The 24,059-nt window shown below is 35.8% G+C and overlaps 1 protein-coding gene across 4 annotated transcripts in view; it reads right to left on the bottom strand.

Annotated features, from left to right (window-relative positions):
• Mdga2 (MAM domain containing glycosylphosphatidylinositol anchor 2) overlaps positions 1-24,059 on the bottom strand; it is an 802,265-nt gene that overhangs the window by 258,812 nt on the left and 519,394 nt on the right. For all 4 annotated transcript variants that reach the window (XR_004388487.1, XR_004388486.1, XM_032907846.1 and 1 more), the window contains exons 4-5: positions 18,338-18,534; positions 9,267-9,399 (exon numbers count right to left, since the gene is read on the bottom strand). Coding sequence is in view for 2 of the 4 variants with exons in the window: in XM_032907846.1 (XP_032763737.1) it covers positions 9,267-9,399; positions 18,338-18,534 (330 nt within the window). In the remaining 2 variants the exon portion in view is untranslated. The remainder of the gene's footprint in view (positions 1-9,266; positions 9,400-18,337; positions 18,535-24,059) is intronic.

A 24,059-nucleotide genomic window follows, 5' to 3' on the forward strand; every position in this document is an offset into this window, starting at 1 on the left:
GTGTGCAGTGTGCACTTATTGCACAGGGCATATACCATTAAAGGTTTGGGTGTATATGTATCACCATCAGAGCATTTTTAGAAAAACAATTTCACAAGTTGTCATGGCCCCATCTCCTCTCTCTTTTTTCCCCATTCCTTTCCTATTCTCCTCTAGTTCCTTTTCTTTTCTCTATCCCCCCCATCTATAAAAACATTCTGTGGACCGAAACAGACCAGCGGAAAAGACTGGACTGCCTTGACTGACATGGCGGCTGGAAGGAGTCAGTAACTGTGTCTCAGGAGCCGCAACCTCACATGTGGCTTTAGTTAAGACAGGCAGGCAATAGGATGCCTAAGAGGTTCCTCAGGCACTGGAGGGGAAACTGGGAAAGGGACTAACATTTGAAATGTAAATAAAGAAAATATCCAACAAAACAAAACAAAATTGTTTACCAAATTTAATAACTATGGAATTTTTTTAATGATTTTCCTAATTTTAAACTTCAACAAGCTTCATTATTTCACCTATTCCCTGAGTCTCTGTTTTCTGATATACACTCTTTACTCTATTTCCTATTTTAAAGTTCTTTACTTTTTTGTGTTTGTAACCCTTAATGATGGACATTGTAATTAATTCTAATTGCAATACAACAAATGTTTATAATAAAAAATGTGCAAAGAACTGTACCACGTTCACAAATCTCAGTTTTAAAATAAAAATTATATTCTTGGGATTAAGAAAATTAAAACCTAGTGCTCAATTTACCTTTGCCAACTCAGGGATGTAATTATGAAGCAGAGTGGTATTAAGTTCCTCTAAGGCTTTCTACTATAATGCTCTCATGGCTGGCTGAATGGATAGTATTTAAAGGACCTTGTTTCCAAGCCCCACAGAGTTCTCTACCCGGGTCCCAAGTCGTGGGAGAAGAGAACCAACTCCTGAAAGTTATCCTCTGGTCGCTACATGTGCACTGTGGAACTCAAGCACCTTTTGCCACTCCCACCCCTACTCGCCCCATAAGCAAATGTTTTATTATAATTAAATTCAAGTGGCATATTAAATTAAATTTTGTTACCTTGAGAAACATATACGTGACCATTTTAAAGGTCTTTAACCAAACAGATTATTTGATGATATTCCAAATTATCCATTTGATTTTGAAAGAACATTCTGATCGATTGCTTCCATTTCTGTACATATAGTATTATGGCTTTTCATTCCACCAATAAAGTTATTTTGCCCTTGTATTTTTCCCATTTATTCCTTTTTTAATTATTGTTTCTTCTGTGAATGTTACTAGTTTGGATGGGGTATGTTTTATATAAGAATTTACAGTCCCAAAATAAATGTGAATACCAGGGATGTAAAAAATTTATTGGGAGGACAATAAAATACACAGGTAGAGGAAGAACCCAGCAACTTGCAAACTTTCTGTTACTATGGCAATAGAATTTTGCAAAATCTGGGTCATCTTGTTGCTGTGGAAACTCTCAGGAAGAGTAAAGTTGAAACCTTGTAATGACCATTACATTTTCTCCCCAATTGATGGCGAAGCCATCATCTATGTTTTCCTACATCTGAAGTTGCATTAGTGAGACTGGGGTACATTCTGGTTTGATTACCTTAGGAAACGAGAAGGCATTTAGAAAGACAACCTTGTGTGTTACCTCTATTTGCTTGACGTTCTTTTTTTTTGTCTTTTATTAAAAATAATTTTTTCTCATGTAATATATTCCGATTATGTTTCCCTTCCTGCTACTTCTCCTAGTCTGTTACTACTTCCCCTCCCACTTTTTATTTCTCATTAGAACACCAACAGGCTTCCAAGGAATAATAATAGAATAAAATATATAAGACAAAATAAAACCGAGCACATCAGCATAGGACAAAAACAAACAGAAGAAAAATGGCTAAGAAAAGGCACAAGAAACAGATATAGAGGCAGAAATGCAGTCATTGCACCCTAAAGAATCACATAAAAATACTAAACTGAAAGCCATAATATATATGTAAAGGACCTGTAGAGTAAAAAAGAGAGGGAGAAAACAAATAATAATAATAATTTATAATAATATAAAAAGTTTAAAAAGCCTGATACAGAATTGTGAGACAAAGAACTTTTAATGATTGCTTTGAGTTTGTTTTCTGTTGGATGCACAAACATAACTCTTTTTATATTAAAATTTTCAGTCAAGAACAGGTCACAAAAATTATACCTATCATAAGCATTAATTGGTATAATTTCTGTGGGTAATAGTATTCACCTGTAAGAGAGCAGCTCATTGATCATGAGCATAAAGCATGATGATATGATCTTCTTTCAGACTAGTCATTAGTGAACGAAAAAACCATCCAGCAAATTTGGAGATTTTCTTCACCATCTTAACTTGATTGGCGATTGCAAGCATATTCTCTTCTACTATTTAGATTACTGTATCAAATACTTTTATGGTTTATATATCTAGAATTTATTACCTATAAAAGCAAACTGTGAATAATTTTGCTTTTGTTATCCTTAATTTTAAGAAGTTAAGAAACAGTAGCCAAACCAGCACCGACCGAGACAGATGTAGGCACTCACAGCCAGCCATTGGTCTGAACTCGGGGACCCCTATGGAAGAGTTAGGGGAAGGACTGAAGGAGCTGGAGGGGATTGCCGCCCTATAGAAAGAAGACCAATATCAACTAACTGGATCCCTTAGAGCTCCCGTGGACTAAGCCATCAACCAAAGAGTATACATTGGACTGGTCTGTAGGCCCCACTATATATGTGGAAGAGGGACTGCTTGTCTGGCCTCAGTAGGAGAGGACATGCTTGGTCCTGTAGAGACTTGTTGCCCCATAAAAGGGGGATGCTAGAGGTGAGGTGGGAGTGAGTGGGTGAGGAAGCACCTCTTAGAGGTGAAGGGGAATGGGGTGGGGTGCTAATGGAGGGGGGAGGAGGGAGAACATTTGAAATGTAAATAAATACAGTAGTTAATTAAAAAAGAAAAAAACAGTAGTTAATAAATGTCCTTAAGCTTACAAAACTAGAATTTGCATCCTAAATTTCTGAATCAAAACACTTACTAAAAGCTCTCTGAAAGATACTCCACCCTATAGGGGCCCTGTTGAGAGAGACAGGTCCTATATTTTAGCCTTGAATGGCTTAGTACTCATTACACAGTTCAGATTGGATTCAAACTCTTCATAATCCTCCTGCCTCAGCATCTTGAACACTGAAATCGCAGGTATAAAACACGATGTGTGATTAGGAAAACATCTTATTATCAACAACAGTCTAACAACAGGTACCATTAAATATTGGCATCTGTACTAGTAAACCCTGTTGTTCCAGGTAACATCAAATACTCATTTCTAATATCATAAATGTTCTAATATTCAAAGGTTAAAACACAAAAGTCCCCCTAGTATTTTATATGCTAAATTTTAAAATGTAAAAAAAATTATAACCAGAAAAGTGCACAGTTCACTTTCATATAATAGCACTATTAGCATCTTGACTCTTCTTCCAAAACATAATGATGATGATAGTGTAAAATAGTGGCTGTCTTTCTTAGGATTTAGCCTTCTTCTCCCTTAAAGTTACTTTTATCCTATTTTCCAAAAACAAAGCATATACAGCTATACAAAGTCACAATAGACTTCTATTTTGAAATGAACTAATAGAAATAAAAATGGTAACTAATGTTTAATAAGAGTAGCGCTGGCCTAAGAATGAATATCTTTATATGAATAAGGTGTGCCAGCCTTTCATTTCATGTAGCTCAGAGGAAAGGCCTGTGACCACCCAACCATGGCGAAGTCATGGCAACTCAGGAAGACAGCTCTTACCAGAAGACAACTGTGAAGAAAGGAATTTGTTCCTACAATTTGTAGTCTCCCTAATCATAAAAATATATATTTCTGTTGCTTGTGCCTCCCAGTGTGTGGCATTGTGCTTATGCAGCCCATCAGGATGGGACAGGATACCCTCACATCCCTTTTAGGTATATCTCATAAAACCAATCTTTCTAATACAAATGCTGTTTGATAAGATAAAATACCTAGATTCTTGTCAGTAACAATTATCACTTAAATTCTGTAATGGCCAGGTGAATTCAGTAACTTAGAAAAGAAAATAAGAAATAAATAACCTTGGCTAAGGAAAGTGGCCAAGGTTACTGCTTAGGTATAAGAACAAAATTCCCTATACTTCTTTCTCTCGAACTAAAATCGGCACCTCTGATAATGTGGATATCATACAAAGAAGTGTTTATTTACTTTATTTCGTAACTTTGACTATCAAATTGCAACAACTAAAACAGTATTTTATATCTTTTTTTTGTTGTTGTTCTTTTTTTCGGAGCTGGGACCAAACCCAGGGCCTTGCGCTTCCTAGGTAAGCGCTCTACCACTGAGCTAAATCCCCAGCCCCAATATTTTATATCTTATAAAGCATAGGCTTCATTCCTCTAAACATAGGAGACCATCACAAGAAGGGCAGAGCGTACAAAGTTTGATATGAAAAGATCAGGTGCTGATTATGAATGAGCTATGACTTACACTAAGTAAAATCATGGCAGATCCAAAACACAAGAGATGGTTTTCTTAAAACCTTTACTTCTGTGAAAAGTGATGGACAGACTGAAGAATATGAGAGAGAAAGACAGAGAGGCAGAGATGGAAAAAGTGGGTAAGGAGGTGCAAGGAAGAAGGATCTGAGGGAGGAGAACAAGGAAGAAGAAACAGAGGAGAAAGACAGAGGAGGTGTGAGACTTCAGTCCGTGTTTACACAGTACCACTTTTGTAATGCATTTCTCTCTGGATGTAATCCACAGCTAAGGAAGACATCTTAATTAAGTAATTTTTATAAATGCCAAGGCTGTGTAGACTGAATCAAGGGATCTATGTAATTAAGTAAAATTAGCCCCACCTGTCTTGTTTCTTTATATCCTTCATCATCACCCCATAGGCAGGCACAAAACATGTTTTTCCATCCTAATATAGGCAACTACTTAATTCTTATTTGCCATTGAAATCATGAGGCATCAACGTATAAGTACTTGAAATACATTAAAATAAATGAAAAATTTATCATAATTTCTATGTACCCTTAGGTTGTAGGTACATATTTTAAATAATTTATACTTTGCTGCCATAATTATGATCATTTCAAAATACACATATTTATTGAGATTATAAATTTACACCTCTAAGTGGACTTATTTTAATCAGCTGTGATAAATAAAACTACATCAGCAGTTTAACAGAAAAGGGCTAGTGTAATTTTTCTTCAAGACAACAACCATCAAAGTTTGGAATAGGTCACAAGTCACGTGGTTCTTGTGAGTGACAGGAAATAAACACATTATGTTATCATTTTTATATAAAATACTATGAATGGGTATAATAGGGTTAGCTGATGTAATATATAATGTAATGTAATATACAGTGATAGTATTGTGACAAGACACATTTTAATAGTGTCATCATTAAGAGTCCAAAATTATTGAACACTTTCCTTAGTTAGATATAGAATTGAACTGCAATGCCAATTCATTCTGGGAAAGCCAAGACAACCTCCTGTTGTTAATGGCTGTGTCATTTCAGAGGATCAATGGATGCTGCACTAGTACCTTGATTTCTTTAACAAAAGCCCATATATACAGAATGGAGTGATTTTATTAAAACATTCTGCATACAAACACATTATCTTGTTATCCAAAGAAATCTTTTAAACTTTTTCCAATGTCTATATTCCTAGGTCTCACTTCAAAATCCTGCTTCAGTAGGTATAAAAATAGACCCAGCAATTTAGTCAAGGTGAAATGGCTTTGCTCTAAAAATTTGAAGAACTATTACCAATGATTGTATTTCTATGTTAGTTTGCTATGTGTCTTGGGCATTTTGTAAACAGGCCTTCAGATGGATGCTACTTAATAACTTGAAATAACTGCAGATATTTTCATTACAAGTTTGTTTAAAGTAAAACTACACTTATCTATTGTTTGTCCTTTACCAGAGCTATAATGTCCAAAATTCAATTTTTAGAAACATATTTGTTACAAAGAACGTTAACCAAACTTGTTGCAAAATTCAAAATATATTTTTTATCTTTCTCTAGTGTACATATTTTCCATTAAGTGTTGCACAACAGAGGTTTAATTTTTGGCCTGTACCACAACAGTTTCGAACAGAACACCTGATAACACATTGCTTGTGTCCCTGAGATTTTTGTGTCTCTTTCATGTCAGAAGAATAATAAACTGGGCTGAGAGGCACCTATTGTTTTAAGACCTGATGCCTAATGACGGTCAGCTCCTGACGCACTTTGGGAGCTCCTGTGCTTTCATCTATCTGAAGTGCACAAACTTCCAACACCGAGCAAAACCACATAGGAAAGATGACAAAGCACATCTGGTTTGAATGCATCAAAGGCTACACAAAGACGTATCTGATATGGAAGTTGTTGGAAGACTTTAACAACTACCATAATCTCAACTATCTTCCACAGTTTCAATACTCGGTTTGTAATAAGTAGCAAATAAAAGATTATTTACCAATGCATGATGTATAAAGGAGGAAAACATTTGTTTTCATCTCAAACATACATATTAATGTGGGGACCAATGGCATAGAACACAGCGTTGAAACTTGTAAGGTAGCACAACTACGCGCTCTGTAGAAAAAGGTAGCTATGACTCTTCTCATTGCAACAGAGGGAGCCAGCTGCTTTAACAGGATTTAGGAAATCTGCCAGTTTTTATTCTAATATTGCTAATGAAATAAGATGTCTTTATTTGTATCTAATAAATCACTCTGCTTTCGGCTAGAATTCCCTTTTACTAGCTCCAAAAAATCGAAAGTGCTGGTTGCTGGTCAGTTTAAAATAACTCTCAGGTTGGAGAGTCAATCAGTCTTCTCCAACATATGGAACATGCAACAGTAAAAACTATAGATCACCAGAGTCTGACAAATACAGAGATGGGGACCCCAGAGGAGGAGTTAGAGGAAGGACTGAAGGAGCTGAAGAGGTTGCAACCCTAGAGGAAGAACAACATATCAGCCAACCAGTCCTCCCAGAGCTCCTAGGGACTAAACCACCAGCCAAAGAGTACACATTGAAGGACCCATGGCTCCAGCGCACATGTAGCAGAGGATGGCCTTGTCGGCCATCAATGGGAGGAGAGGCCCTTGGTCCTCTGAAGTCTCAATGCCCAGTGTAGGAGAATGTCAGGACAGGGAGTTAAAGGGAGTGGGTTGGTGTGTGAGAGAGCACTCTCATAGGAGTGGGATGGGATAGGCGGTTTCCAGAGGGGAAAATAGGAAGTGGGATAACATGTGAAATGTAAATAAATAAAATATTCAATTTATTAAAAAAATAAAAGAAGAAAAATAACTATAGATCACCACCATATAAAATGCTAAGCTTGTTTTTTTTTAAGTTTGTGTCTTTAGACAGTTTTTGTTTTCATTGACTTGTTTCAGTCTCAGATTAAGCTAAAGGAATATATTTTAATCAATATGAACCGATTTACTATATGTCAAACCATAAAAAAGGACAATATAAAAACAAACGCATAGAAATGAAGTCATAATTGGCTTCTGCCTCAGTAGCTATAGTGATAAAATAAGCAGAGAACACTTTAAGGATTAATTAAGAATTGTTCAAATGTAAGAAATGTGAGACCAAACATAAATGGCATACTTACTACCTTGTTCTTTTTCACTCAAGTGTACTATCTTTACCTTTCTACTAGGAAGCACTTCCATTTTATTTTTTTTCTCATAGATCACCTGACTTCTAACACGCACATGCACATGCGCACGCGCACGCACACACACACACACACACACAAAACATGCACACACGTACACACATACAAACACACACACACTATTGATGGAGGATATGGTTTATCCCCACTTGTCACTCATGCCACCAGGACTATTATGATGAGACCAAAAAGCAGATACAGAGAATTGGTAAGAAATCAATATTTTCAGGACAACAGCAGAAACAAGAGAGACTCTATCCTTAAACAAGTTGGAAAAGGAGAGCAGACCCCAGCAAAGCTGTCCTTGGCCTTTATATGTGAAATGCACACATGCACTCACACACATACAATTTCTCTCCTACACAGACATAAATAAACAAATACCCTTTAAAATTATAAAAACTAGATTAAGGCAAAAGAGAATCGCTAAACCATACATTGTTCAATAACACCATATTAACAGCAATACCTTGTGTGCTGGTTTTAGAAATTCAAAATTAAATTCAAATAAAATATATACAAAGTTAGAATAATTTATAGTATATTTTATGACTAGAACAATATATTTCAGTTAATAATATATTCTTTCTTCAAAAAATAGCACAAGGTCATTAACTTATACGTTTTACAACCATTAGGAATTTATATTTCATTTTTGGTCTGAAGCATATATTCAACCAGGTGTTTTACATCCTCATTAATAAAGCTGTCTTTTCCCTTACACGTTATTTTTATATTTGCTTCTACAGGCTTTCTACAAGTGCTTAATTCTATACTTCCCTCTGTAAGGCCATTGGCCTACGTACCTAATATATATCTGACTAAGAGATGGAGCTCAAGAAATTAATGCAGAATAAATAAATGAATAACTGAACAAATAAATAACAGAAGAGACATTGAAAGTTTTAGCAACTTGTTGGAACAAATACAGAAGCAGAAATGTACTTTGGGAAATATTTTTATAAAATGTTAACTCTAATATTTTCACTAAATACTCTGTTGGAATTTGCTGAGTAGTTCTTTGCTGGGAAAGAAATAATGTGAGGTCTAAGTGTTTCAGACATATCAACACATTAATTCTTTCTTGTACAAAAGTACCATCTTGGTAAGAACTCCTTGAATTTACCCGTTACATTTTTTATTTGAAAAATAGCATTGTAAAAGAGTCTTACTTTGCTTTGCAACCAAAAGACATTTTCAGCAAATTAGATGATAAATTTTTATATAAAAATATCCAATAGTCCTCAAAAATCTCTTTAGATGATATATGGGGTAATTTGTAAAAATTTATGACTACAGTATTTTAAGACACTAGAATTCTCTATATTTCACACAGTCCCTTTCAGTTGTTTTTTTTTTTTTCCCTTATTGCTTTGTTAAAAGCTTTAGAAATATGCCAAGCATTTCTTGGATAAAAGATGAATTCCTTCATCTGTAGCCATCAACTGGACTGTAAGAAGGGTAAAAGTTTTTTATAAACTAGTTGTGGAAAACACACATATAAAATATAGTATAGATCCATACCGGTTTTATTGGAAAGTCTAAAAGACACCATCTTGTCTGGAATATTACACACGTTCCTCACTGAAGCAATGCAGCTGTAGTTAGCATAGTCCTGAGGTCGGAGATTCTTTAGCTTTAAGATCTTTGTTTCCCCCTGAAATTGGAGAAGAGGTCATCAGCACAGGTCACCGCTAACCAGGAGGAATGAACTGACATGTAGCATTGTAATGCACTAAATCATATTATTATTAGAAGAACGTGTCCTAAATGTGAAAAAGAAACTTTGCACATAAGCTTAATACTGATATCTGCTAAGAGGTAAAAACTAACAGACAACAATGAAAATTCATAATGTTTTCTTTGCAAACTTGCTTCCTAGGGAGGAAAGCCTACTTCTGGCAGTAGTTAGGCAAAGCTCTGAATAGTACACTTAATCATAGAGGTTATTTACCAATCACACAGTCTAATGCCGGCTTCAACAGGAAACACTATTGTACAGCCGGCTTCTGAAGACAACCCAACACACGAAACACTGGTTTTACAGCAAATTAGAGAAGATCTAATGATAGACCATTATACTAAATTATACATAAATATTTGGTAGAGTGCAACAATGGCAGATAACAGACTGAACGCTGACTGGAATAAGTTTTGCGATGTTTCTTGATTGTTACTGCCCTTGCTGTTTTAACACAGAACCTCAGGGTTAGCGCTTCCACGTGCATGTGGAGCATTGCAGACGGTACTAACTCACAAGGGGTCATCCTACCCTAGACCTTCCTGCTGAGTGAGGGGCACCCACTCTAGAAGCATTGGATGAAACCGGAACAAGTGGGAAGACTACCAACAACCCACATCCAGGCTGGAAATGGTCCTCCTGCTCAACCCAGGCCAGCGTCCTTGGAATTCCTTTGTCTCTTGCAAAACCTTCCCTGCCCCCTCTCAAAGTAGCTCCTGTGTTTAGGATTGTATTTTTCATGACAAAATAGCTCTCAACGGTGTCCTATCTGGGAATACGCTCATAATATTCTTTTTCCTATTTCGTATATTCAGTTGTGAAGGTCAGTGTGTTTCCTTTTTTCTTTTTCTTTGCTGAAATAATACCAGTTAATTCTCAAAAATCATTGTACATCCAATACACAAGTATGAACTGTAGGACCATGTGACTTAGAAAAAGACACAGAAAGGAAAGCAAGGCTCTTATTCAGACACAGCTGTATTTAAATGACATGGAAATCCACAACTGTGACCATGGAATCACGCTAACAACCCTTGCATTCATGGCAAATTTCAATTTTAAACCATTAACATATATGACATTTTCCTCAGGCTAAATAAGCAGAATTCTATTTCATGATTGATATTGTGAAATAATCACTACAATTAAGCTACAAAAGTCTTGTATCACCTCACATAAATGTCACATTTTCATTTTTTGTAAAAACGTAAAACCTGATTCACCCTCTCCCATAAGTCATGCAGATTGCTTTTTTTTTTTTTTGCCTTGTTTTAGGAAAGACTTTGCATTGCATTTTTAAAGAACGAAGATTCTGTGCAAACATATAGGGGAATCAGTATGGTTTTATAATGTAGTTAACCATGTTCACTTGTGACACAGCTATCATGCATCCAACATTAAACGTCTTGAAAAGTGTGTTTAGCTATCTGGGGTGGGGGGGGACCTTTACATTTGAATTAGTAGACTCAAGTTATTTTTAAATGTGTGTGTGTGTGTTTGTGTGTATGTGTGTGTGTGTGTGTGTGTGTGTGCATGCGTGACGCCAGCGTGCGTGTGTGAATTTATGGGCAGTTACATATGTGGCTGTGCGTATGTATATACAGGTCATAGAAGAACTTATAAGTATCTGCTTCTCTCCTTCTACCATGAAAGGCTTGGGACTCAAACTCAGATGATCAGGTTTTGCAGCACATGTCTTTACCTGCCACTTTACCAGCTCTTAGCTCCCTTCCTCAGAGGTTTACTGCTTACAATGTCTTTTGTCTTTCTTTTTTAAACTCCTGGAAACAGGTAAATGTCAGCCGGGTCCCTAGTCCTGCTCTGTCCCCTCACTTTGTCCAGGATCCATAGCTAGCACAATGTGCTTGCGAGTTTCTAATGAAAGCTTTGCTTTCTCCCAGTCCATTTCAGAGCTCCCTTCAGCTCTGGGTAGATACTTGTCTCCCACTGTCCAAAATTTTGCTTCAGCATGTGCATTTGATACTTCACTCACATTGAAACTTAACGTATCTTCAAATGAACTTGACAAGTATTCCTCTAAAGAAGCAGTTCTCTATCTGTGGGTTGCATCCCCCTAAAAACCATTGGAACATACAGATATTTATATCGAGATTCATAAAAGTAGCAAAATTCCAGTTATAAAATGGCAATGAAGATAATTTTATGGTTGGGGTCACTACAACATGAGGAACTGTATTTAAGGGTCACAGCATTAAGGTTGCGAACCCCTTCAAGTATGCATCATAGGTACAGAATCTCCATCCACTAGCTCTTTCATTGGCACTTAGATATGTCCATCCCAAATCATCCTTCATTTATTTCTAATTGTAGTCCTCTAACCATACACTCAGTTGACAAACTCTTAAATGTATGTAGCAGATTTAGAGGATGAATGGAGGTAAATGAACAACATTTTAGCCATTTTCTTTGAATTACTGATGCATAAGTAAGAAATAGCAATTATATGTCTTTAAGGTATACAAGGTTTTGTTTTCATTGATCTTGTGAGATAAGAAACCAACCAAGCTAACTGATTGACCACCATCTTATAAAGCTGCTCATTGTTTTGAATCTCTTAGATTCTATTGCCAATTATATAACATGCATTCATCCATCCGTCATCCATCCATCCATGTATGTATGTATGTATGTACATATATATGTATGTATGTATATATGTGAGTATGTGTGTCTATCTCTATCTATCTATCTATCTATCTATCTATCTATCTATCTATCTATCTATCTATCTATCTATCTATTTATCTATCTAACCTACAAATGTATCAAGAGAGGAGAGATAGTCTAGATATATAGAGTAAGCTTTCTTGAAGCAATTCTCATGATCAAAGATTCACTACAGGTATGTGCCACCACGTTTGTGGACTCTCTGTTTTTAAATATGAAATCAGATCATTCTATCTCCATGCTAAATCATATGCATAATTTAATGTTGCTTTAATAAGTAAACACATATTGTCTCTGTTTGATCTCATTGTTTTATACCCTAAAAAACATCCACTGACCCCTCTCTATGATTTATTACCTTGGAATTATCAGTCTCAAGGCTTCTAAGTGCTTGGTCTGTGAATCACTTGATTGGGTTTTCCCTTGCCCAACATTGCTTCATTATCTCTCTGCTGACACTGTCCCATTGTGTGATGGCTTTTTGGTGATTTTATTGCACCTCCATTTGAAAACTATATAAGATGCTGTACTTCTTCATAAACTTGCTTGTGCATGACTTCTTGACCCCAAATTTTCAATCTACCTTATTTTCAGATCAAGTGATCCTTCCTTTTAGGATCCTGTCACAATACAGTGAGCTAGTATTCGGGTTGAAGTGCTATTTTAAGACTTAGAAAATTCTTGCTACTATGAAATGTGACTATCAGGAAGGATGGCCTAGTTATTACTATGGTGGGAAGAGCTATATCTCAGTTAGCTTTTATGCAGAACATAGGAGCACAATGGGTACATTACAGATCAGTGAAGTGTTTTCACATTTGATTTCTCTATGGTTTAATTGCCCAGTAATGGACAGGCTGATCTACTGAACTTAGATGATGACTACTTTCTCTAGCTGCAAATCAAGATTCCAAACGGAGTGAAACTATAGAGGCCACATAAAAATAATTCCTCAAGGTAATATGCAAGGATAATTTATACAGTTGTGAAGAGAAGAGGTGCTGGGAAATCATGCTAATTTGTTGGAGGAATAAAGGTAATTACGGGCTGAACTCTAAAATGTTTGTACCTCATGCATTTAATGCATTACATTCATTAAGGGATAAAAACAATTTTATGGTTTATAAAGTAAATTTATTTGCTTTTGTGTGAGTGTATGTGTGTGAGAGTGCGCATATAACCATGAATGTGCATTGTCCTGCATGCATGCACAGTTTCAAATGTCATGTATAAAAATATAATATTCTGTGATTTTAAAATTATTTTGGCATGTGAATTCCACAATTTAAGAAAAAGAAATTTGAATTGATTATCATCTAATTATATACTTAGCTTAACTAGCTGTATTGTAACTAATTACATAATTGATGTAAATATGTTCAATTAGTTGATGTAATTACAATACACAAGATGATGTCATGAACAATTTTGCAAACATTATAGGAAAATGACAAGTAAATAAATATGCAACTTCTAAAGTTTAAAGTCACAATTTTTGCAACCACACATAAATTTTATAATTTAGTTTTAAAAGTACCTTGTACTTGACAATAAATATAATGCATTTGAAGCTGTTTATGAAATAGAAAAGATTATTATATATTAGCTTGTGGCTTTTCCAATGTTGACATTTTCTAGGAAAAAATCTATAACTGTGAATGATATATTTAGTTTCTTTCAAAATAGACTAGACCTTTAAAATATTTATTTTCAATATATATTATTATCCTGAGCTGCAGGAAAAAGCATACAGCCTCCAATTTATATAAATTTATACCTCAATTTAATATATATATATATATATATGCCTTTCCCTTTCAGCATTAAGTGAATGAAGTTGTGAAAGAATAATTATTCCTTTTAAACTTATTATGTGGCAGAAGTTTCATTTCAGCCTCAAAAACACATGCCAATTTCATTATGGAAATAATAAGTTAAAAAAACTCCAAAAATTATTTCATTGCTCAAGAGGATTGTGAAATAAATATTCAGTTCAAATTGATGTTGTTATTAGCCTGTATGCACAGGCACAAAAGATAGAGGCATCTTATTATGTTTGAAGTTATTTTTATTAAAAATAAGATTACTTAATAGCATTAATAGTGAAAATCTAATATCTTTCCCAGAGCTTTAATTTCAGAACATTAAAAGTGTACGAGGTATATGACCTTACCTCTGAATCCTTACCTAACGCTCTCCCAGTATGCCCATCCATTTTCACAGTGAACTTTCTCCCACATCAACAAATTACTATCTAGTGTTTCTCAGGCATGAGAAATCATCAGGGAATCACTTTGCTTGATTATTAATTTTGATGCCATATGTTTGTATTCTGCATGCTCCAATTACGTTTTTGTTTTCCTTTATTTTAACTTTTAGTTTCATCCCACAGTCCTCTTTCCCTTAACCACTTCTATATACATCAACAATGTTAGGAGGAAGACTGGAGCCTTGCCCCAACCTTTACATCTTTTAGCAAATTTCTTTCCATATCCTGTACATGGCAGATCAAAGTTACCTTTCTGAAGTTTCAACCATAGGAATCCTAAGCTATAGAGCTAAAGAAATCCACAGTGGTTTGTCTAAATCCTCCACAATAGCTGTGGGTTGGGTTTAATGGTTACTGTGACAGTCATTAGGAATGGGACCTTCCTAGGTCCTTACCTCAATGTCTATGTCCTCATAATAAATTAACTCCTTTATTTTAGAGGTAAGTATATCAATCATAGTATTGACTTTGTTATGAAGTATGCATTTTTCTATCCTTTTGCTGTGTTTCAATGCACCTAGAATGAACTTTCTAGTATCTAGAACTGTGAGAAAAAAAATTTTAAATGAAGTGTTCAGATGGTCATTACAGAGGCAGAGTTTTTGCCCTTAACTTTGATTCCCTTTATCTTGAGACCTCTCTGATAAGTGACTTCCATAGTCCTGCGTTTAAAAGTTCATCTTCAGAAGCAAAGTCACTTATAATTATAAGCGGTGAATTCCACCATGTATTGTCATTAAGAGGCATAGATATTGCAGGATATACACACAGAGAAATGGAATGGTGTCAAACACACCCTTAACAATTGTGAATTTTTCTTTCTGGCATAAAATGGGAGAGTGTTGCGTTTCTTTGCCATGGTAATTTGTCTCACTGATTTAAGAATCTGCGAGCAATCATTTTTATAAATTAATCTATAGAACTATTTAAAAATCCACAGTCCCAATAATTTAAGAATATTTTTATGTTTTATAATGAATATTTCCGTACCCTTCAAAAAGACATGTTCCAATATAAGAATTGTCAACATTGAAAGATTGTTGTTCATAAGGTATTGTTGGCACACAATGGAAAGTGTGGGAAGAAACTAATGCAAGATAAATATATGTGTATATATATGCATTTATGTATATGTGTAAATCTTGTAATATATGTATATAAAATTATCACTAAAGGAGCAATAGAATATGAAAGAACAAAGTCATCACACAAAGAAAATATAGCCTTACATGATATTTTAAGACTAAAACATAATCAATTTTAAATCTAAAGCAACATTTTTGGGTGGAAGAATAATTGATGTTCTTAGCTCCATCACAAAGATCTGTATAATTAGTTTAGAGTATGTGATATTTTTAACCTTCTAGTGCAGAAAGAAAAGTTGATTATTTGTAAATTATGGGACAAAAGTTCTCATACTCAAATAAACAAGTTTAATCGATTCCGTTGCTTTCCATTACAGGATGGCTGCAAAATCAAAGGACTTTCGACCATGTTGGCAATTACCAGCTCTAAATGAGGCCACTGTGGCTGTTAAGTAGACTTGCAGGTAAAAGTGTTCTCCTTATCACTTTTTTCTGCATTATCAACTTGTGCTTGAAGGTTAGAATTAGACCTGAATGTCTCAATCTATTGTAATTTCCATCAGTTAGCACAATTTTTGAAGAAACAGAATAGTCTGTAACTCTTCATTTGTAAAATTATATAAAACACAATGGGCCACAAACTCAATTCTACATAAGCTTTGGATTCAAGCAGAGTTTCAAAATGGTCACCCACAGTGCAAATAGAGACACAAGAGTGGGTGTGCACATTCCAGCCCTGCAGGACTATCAGTTCTTAGTTATTCTCCCAGGTAGTGTCACATACTGTTTTTTGCCCCATTACTCTCAACAGCCATTTACATTTGAGATGCCTGTGATAAAGCTAGATAAATATTATCCAGTCAAGAAAGAAACCATGGACTTCCACTAGAATACATGACTTTAGTCCAACTCATGATGTAGCATTTCTTTATATGAGTGTTTTTTAGAACACATTTGGGGCTGGAGAGATGGCTCAGCAGTTAAAAGCACCAACTGTTCTTCCAGAGGTCCTTGTCAATTCCCAGCAATCACATGGTATCTCATAACCATCTGTAATGGGATCTGATGCCCAATTCTGGTGTGTCTAAAGATGGCAGGAGTGCACTCACATATATTAAATAAATAGATCTTTATTTTTATAAAAAAACACATTTTGACTAAATCATATGTACATATGTATATATATATACATATGTATATATGTATATAATCCAAATGAAGTTATGATACTTAGAGGTGACATTATTCTCCCTCTCTAAGATCTATAGACTAAGAAAAATCTCAGTACTAAAGAAGAGAAAAAGAGAGGCATCCTATGTAGTTTTTGTTCAGAGGATTTCATGAGACACCCTAAAAAATGTAGATATTGCTGTTGTCCATGGTTTCCTCCCAGTAATGTAATGTAAGTCCCTACTAATAGAGACACAATGTAGTTTGGACACAGGCTACAAGGAACCCAGCTGAATCTAATGGGAGAGCTTCCAGTCTCAGGACTGGCTTACATAGTATATGAAAATGCTATACAATCTGCCAAGTGAGAAAGGCAACCTCTATTCCTTTACAGCTTTGATGCCTATACACCAGAACAGTGAACAGCAAATCCAGATATACATAAAGGTATAATAGTGGCATTCATAACTTGGAGGTTACCAACAGCTAGTTAGACTTTAGGATGCTTACCAGGAAGGATCCCATGCCTGGTATCTGAATAAGAGCCAACTACTGTGAGATAGTGAGGTTATCTATCTTACAGAACTTACTAATGCCACTTAACTAAGCCATTATAATTACTAACTTCATTGTAAATATGTATACATAATAAATGTACTTCCAAGAAGACTAACTTTGCAATAGATGGAAACCATCACAGAAATCAACAGCTAGTCAAAATGCTTTGAACATGGATCCCCAGGTCTAGTTAGTACATCTATATTTCAATCCTTACAGCTAAGGTTCAGGTTACACTGTGGAAGAGGGGTGGGGAGAACGATTAAATCAAGAAGGCAGCTATGAAGTGTATCATCTAGAATTAAAAGGGAAACCACTCCCAAGATTTAACAACATGGCTGTTTAAACAAAATCCAAAGTCAACAGTAATAGGCATGCTAATGTAGACGTGGAAAAAATCTCATTGGCCCTAGCCTTAGACCAGAGCTACAGGCAATTTCTGACTACTAGGATGGGGATAATTAATCTTCCACAGTGGTAAAGTCCCTAACTGGTGATCCAATATCAAGTGGTCAACCCTGAAAATGTATACGTACAAATAACACTAAATGGGCATATCAGGTGACATTTATGGAAATGTATTTTTGCCTATCTATCTATCTATCTATCTATTCATCCATCTATCATCTATCTATCTATCTATCTATCTATCTATCTATCTATTCATCTATCTATCTATCTATCTATCTAATTATGGTGATTACAAGAAAAGGCATAATAATTAAATATATCATTGCAAGTTGGAATATTACAATTATTGTTTTAAAAATGTTTTCATCAAACTTGTCAATGAAGTGTGAAGTCATGCTTTTTCAAAGGAAATGGGTAAATATATGGATAAAGAAATTTGTCAGGGTACACTGACTTTAATACTATATTAGGAATCAGCATTTCAAAATTTTCACATATAAACAAGTTGTCTTTTATATCTAAGTGTTCTGACTTTTCAACCAAAAATACATTGTTTTATAAAAGAGTACATTTGGAGAAAACGTCTTTTCAAATGGCTATAATATTGAATGTTGCCAGAGTCAAGAAATTATCATGGTCAACTGAGGTAGGGACACTGTTCACAATCCCTTACCTGGGTAAAAAAGGGCTCGTAAATCTCCACTCCTTTGTCAGATCCTTGTAGCAACACCTCTTGGCCACGTCTCCAGCTGTAGCGCACAGGGGGGTTGGAATTGGCCACACATCGGAGGAACACTGTTCTCTCATAGTAAAATTGTTCTTTAGCTTCACCTATACTTTGATGAACAGTTACTACAGGATCATCCAAGTCTAGAAGAAATAAAAAACAGGCAAGTGAAAACATTACAAGATGTACAACTTCTAAAGTGTTGCACACTTATGTCCTGGTTCGATACGTGCTTCTAACGATAGTAGTGACTTTAAGTACTTAATTACACTTACTAAACTCATTAACAAAAAATTTCCAACTTAAAACAATTGATAGTTTTGTCTTCAGATTTCTTGAGACAGTATGGAAATTCTTAAATTTTTCAACCTCCTTTGTAAGCAGTCAATAATAAGAGACTTCATGAAAATGAAAAAAATCCAAATAGTCAGCCTTGACAACACATATACAACTAATATTATATGTTCTCAATAGGTTATTTTTAGGAACACACACACACACACACGTACATACTTACAAACATGCATGATGCAATAACAATTAATGAGAAAAGAGGTCATGAATTTGAAGGAGAGTAGCGAAGGTTATATGGGAAAGTTTGAAGGGAAGAAATATCAGGGAGAAATGTAATTAAATTACAATTTCAACTTTTCAAACAGTTAAAAATAAATTCAAAACAATGAAATCAATTCAACCATAGAATTCAATATCACAGAGCCCAAGTGGCTCTTTTCATTTAGTAAGACCTTATAAAAATTTATATAAAACAAGTATTTGTAAATTATTATAATCTTTATAGTAACAAAATAAGACATTGGAGTGTGTGAAAATTTCTCTTTATCTTGGATTTTATATCATAGTATGGTTGCAAATTTTGAAATGTGCTAACAGAAGGCACTATTAAAAGGCATTGAGATCTCTTCTACTGAGTATTGGCTTATGTATAGCATTATAAATATATATATATTCAAAGGGACAAGCTATAGGGAAAGACCAACTCATTTAGAGCTTGGAGTTTCATTACTTTTTTTACTCAGAAGCCAAGGCACCAGGTAAATGAAGATGGATGGCATCACTGAGTTGCAGAAACACTATAATAAACATAGCTCCTCCTATCAGATTTGGCTGAGGGATCATAGTTTGCCTGTACTTCACATAGTGTAGCCTGGTTGATTTTCCTTAAGAAAAAAATATGTAACAAACACACCTTCCTCATAGCAACGACAAGCTGTAAGCCCCATCCTGAAACAAACCCCACATACACTCTCAGGAATGAGGTAAGCACTACCTGTTAATTACTATCACAACCCTCTTAATGTCCTTTGAGGTATATAACTTCGAAAGACAATTTAATTTTAATGATCATCCTTATCCATAAAATGATCCTATATTATTAAAGCTGTTGTTGAATTAATTAATGATATAGCTTATAAAACCATGGGTACAGAGTAAATAGTCAACACAGTTTAGCTTTTAGCATTAATATTTAATTGTCACTATTAGAGTCTTTTCGTAATAACTTCCATCCAGCATCCAGTCCATGGTTTTTTTGTTTTTTTGGGTTTTTTTTGGTTTTTTTTGCCTTTATTTCACAACCCTATATGCACTCAGCTCTCATTATAAATAAGTACAAACGGGGCATTTGGCCATTTGTTCAGGCTATCAAAGACTCCAGATGACAGGTACTTTTAAGTCAAAGCCTGGAGGAAAGATGAGGTGTGCACATATACATAACAGGGAAGGATGTGAGCATACAGAACACGGCAGGTTTAAAAGTCTCAGTTCCTGAGAAATGATTCCTTTGATGCATAAAATAATAAAAACCCAACACTACTAGTGAAGTTATTTCTAGTGATAGAGACAAAAAAAATTAAAAAGACAGGATGCAAAATTCCTCCATTCTGTTGACAACCCCTTAAAAATGTGAATTACATGGCAGTCCTACTTTGATTTCTTGTTTTGCAACATTATACTTTTTTTAAAATTTCTTCTGACATTAGCATCTTTTCACAGCTATCTCATAGGCCTCTAATTTTAGTAGTGCAAATTTACAGAACAACTGCTGCTTTCTGCTAAAGATTAAGGACTGTCAGTTCAAATTCACTCTACTGGCCGTGTAGAGACATGTGCTGTCTGATCTTAATAAGCTGGGATATTTGGGGATTTTCAAGTCTATGAAATATTCACATAATGATTAGCTCTTCACTTAAACCTAATCCAACATCAGACTGATGAAGTGAATTTAGTTCAGTCACTCAAATTAGGGACTGACTATACTGTGATTGTGAACATTTCATTTCCTTTCCTATTAGAGAGTTTCACTATTGGCCAGTAACAAGTGGCTGGTGACATAACAATGGGGGCTCCTTAATCTTTGAATACTTAATAGCTATATTACTTTCTTTTTTTATTGTTGTGGTGAGATACATTGACAAAAGCTACATAAGAATGAGGGTTTATATGGTTCCAGACAGGGTAGTGTCCATCACGGCAACAGGAATGTGAAACTATTCTGGCAGGCAGAAAGCAAATGTATGGCATTTCATGCTCTCATAGTAAGAGGAGAGAGACTAGGAAAGCAGATGCAGCTATAAGACCCCAGAAGCCTGCCTCTATGCATGCTATTCTTCCAGAAAGGCTCAACTTCCTATAGCTACCATAACCTCCTGTCACACTGTCATCCGTAAGTGTTCAAATACATGAGCTTATGGGGCACTCATATTCAAATCAAAACAACAGTGTTATCCTTCCCAACACTTTCTTTTAGATGCATTCTTAGATCTTATATTTTTGGGGGTGGTGTGATCAGGCTCAGATGGGAGTAATCTAGACCTTAACAGTCATTTATGGATCCTTTATAGTGTCGTGAATAAAAGTTGGGTCATGGGTCACAGGCCTTTTGACAATTCAACCTTTTGCTAGCAGCTTCCTGAACATTTTATTGGCAAAGTTCTCTGTCAGAATCACCCATAATGTTTTGTGTTCAAGACTAAAACAAAATATCCCGACTAAGACTCATGTAGGTATATCAAATATTATAAGTAGGTTATAAATAACTACGCATATATTAATATATATTTACTAAATATATTTTGTGTGTACATATGGTTTAAGTAATACACATTAATTTCTTAAATATTTCTTAATATAGTATATTCGTATACTCCTAAGTTTATATTTTACATATTCCTAAATACTAAATAAAGGTATTTTATACAGGTGAAATAAGAATAAGAAATGAGGACATGTGCTGATGTAGCAACTACATTGGGTAACACCTTCTAAATCAACATTGGTTAATTGCTTTTGTTTCCTACCAGGATACAGGGCCTTTGGAAAGTACAAGTACTGTGAGGATTGCGATGATTTCTAGAGAGGGAATTTGCTGATGGTCACCAGCTACAATGCTCTCAGCAGTAAGAGGAATGTAGGCTGTGGTCCTAAGCAGGGAACTGGCTTTCAACTAGAATAACTACTGAAATCCACTTCTTTTTTTTCTCCATCTTTATTGACTTGGGTATTTCTTATTTACATTTCGATTGTTATTCCCTTTCCTGGTTTCCAGGCCAACATCCCCCTATTCTCCCTTCTATATGGTGTTCCCCTCCCCATCCTCCCCCCATTACCGCCCTCCCCCCAACAATCCCATTCACTGGGGGTTCAGTCTTGGCAGGACCAAGGGCTTCCCCTTCCACTGGTGCCCTTATTAGGCTATTCATTGCTACCTATGAGGTCAGAGTCCAGGGTCAGTCCATGTATAGTCTGTGGTAGTGGCTTAACCCTGGAAGCTCTGGTTGCTTGGCATTGTTGTACATATGGGGTCTCGAGCCCCTTCAAGCTCTTCCAGTTCTTTCTCTGATTCCTTCAACAGGGGTCCTATTCTCAGTTCAGTGGTTTGCTGCTGGCATGCGCCTCTGTATTTGCTGAATTCTGGCTGTGTCTCTCAGGAGCGATCTACATCCGGCTCCTGTCGGTCTGCACTTCTTTGCTTCATCCATCTTATCTAGTTTGGTGGCTGTGTATGTATGGGCCACATGTGGGGCAGGCTCTGAGTGGGTGTTCCTTCTGCTTCTGTTCTACACTTTGTCTCCCTATTCCCTGCCAAGGGTATTCTTGTTTCCCTTTTAAAGAAGGAGTGAAGCCTTCACATTTTGGTCATCCTTCTTGAGTTTCATGTGTTCTGTGCATAGAGGATAATTAGAGCATTTGGGCTAATATCGACTTATCAATAAGTGCATACCATGTGTGTCTTTCTGTGATTGGGTTACCTCACTCAGGATGATATTTTCCAGTTTCCTCCATTTGCCTATGAATTTCATAAAGGCATTGTTTTTGATAGCTGAGTAGTATTCCATTGTGTAGATGTAACATATTTTCTGTATCCATTCCTCTGATGAAGGGCATCTGGGTTCTTTCCAGCTTCTGGCTATTATAAATAAGGCTTCTATGAACATAGTGGAGCATGTGTCTTTGTTATATGTTGGGGCATCTTTTGGGTATATGCCCAAGAGAGGTATAGCTGGGTCCTCAGGTAGTTCACTGTCCAATTTTCTGAGGAACCTCCAGACTGATTTCCAGAATGGTTGTACCAGTCTGCAACCCCACCAACAATGGAGGAGTGTTCCTCTTTCTCCACATCCTTGCCAGCATCTGCTGTCACCTGAGTCACTTCTAAAATGTGATGCTTCTAGTTGAGAAAGACTAAGCCAGAAACCTGGCAGTCTTATTTTCTGGGTGAAATGTCTGCAATATCTGTGCTGGGATCACATCCATAGTTACCTTGTACTTTTATTTCTTGAGAAGCTCCACACCATGGCATAGTGTATCGTGTGGCAGGGGCAGCTGTCCTATGTGGCCTTCATAACTTTATTTGCAGAGAAAGTAGAGATCTTGGTCTCTATACCTTTCTCAGACATGCTTGATGGTTGACTTATTTACCACTAGATGTGGAAAAGAGAATACAAACAAACAAACTAACAAACACAAGTGGTCTCAGTGGAGCAAGTGGGCATACAGTACATTGTACATTCTTTGTTGTCTTGTTATATCTCATTTCTGTGGAATGTATATGCTGTATGTTCTTTTCAGGTTCATGACTCTTCTGTGTGATGCATCCTGATACAGGATACTAGAGTAACTAATGGCTGGTTTAGAGATTAAAGGCGGTCTTCCTGGGTTACTTAATTTTGTCCTTCTCTGGGAACTGGGCTCTCGGAAGTGGCGAAGCATGAAGTAAAGCATTGACTTCAGTGGGTGAATGGACGTGATGGTAGTAAATGCGGTCACTCATTGTTTCTTGGACCCATGAATTCTTCTTAAAAAGTAGATCATCATTTAATTATGATCAGTGATTTGGAATTTCACTGTACCTGGGAGAAGCCCCTGCTCCTCACTGGATGTTAGCTTTAGAGATTATATTGACATTTCAAAAGGCCATTTTATCATTCTACTAGGCTAGCATTGCTATGTGATGTGAGTTACGCCGTAACAAGATAATACTATGGCAACATGCCCACTCAAGAATCTGTAAATCAGGGTCAACAAAGATCCCACATGTGACATCTCTAAAGATATTTCAAGGATTTCCTTTCTCCAGGAGGTTGTTTTGCAATTAAATGTATGTATGTTCTTAGAAAGAATTTGTTGATTGAATCACCACGAATTTATA

This window comes from Rattus rattus, chromosome 7 (genome assembly GCF_011064425.1).
Source record: "Rattus rattus isolate New Zealand chromosome 7, Rrattus_CSIRO_v1, whole genome shotgun sequence".
Classification (NCBI taxonomy): Eukaryota; Metazoa; Chordata; class Mammalia; order Rodentia; family Muridae; genus Rattus; species Rattus rattus.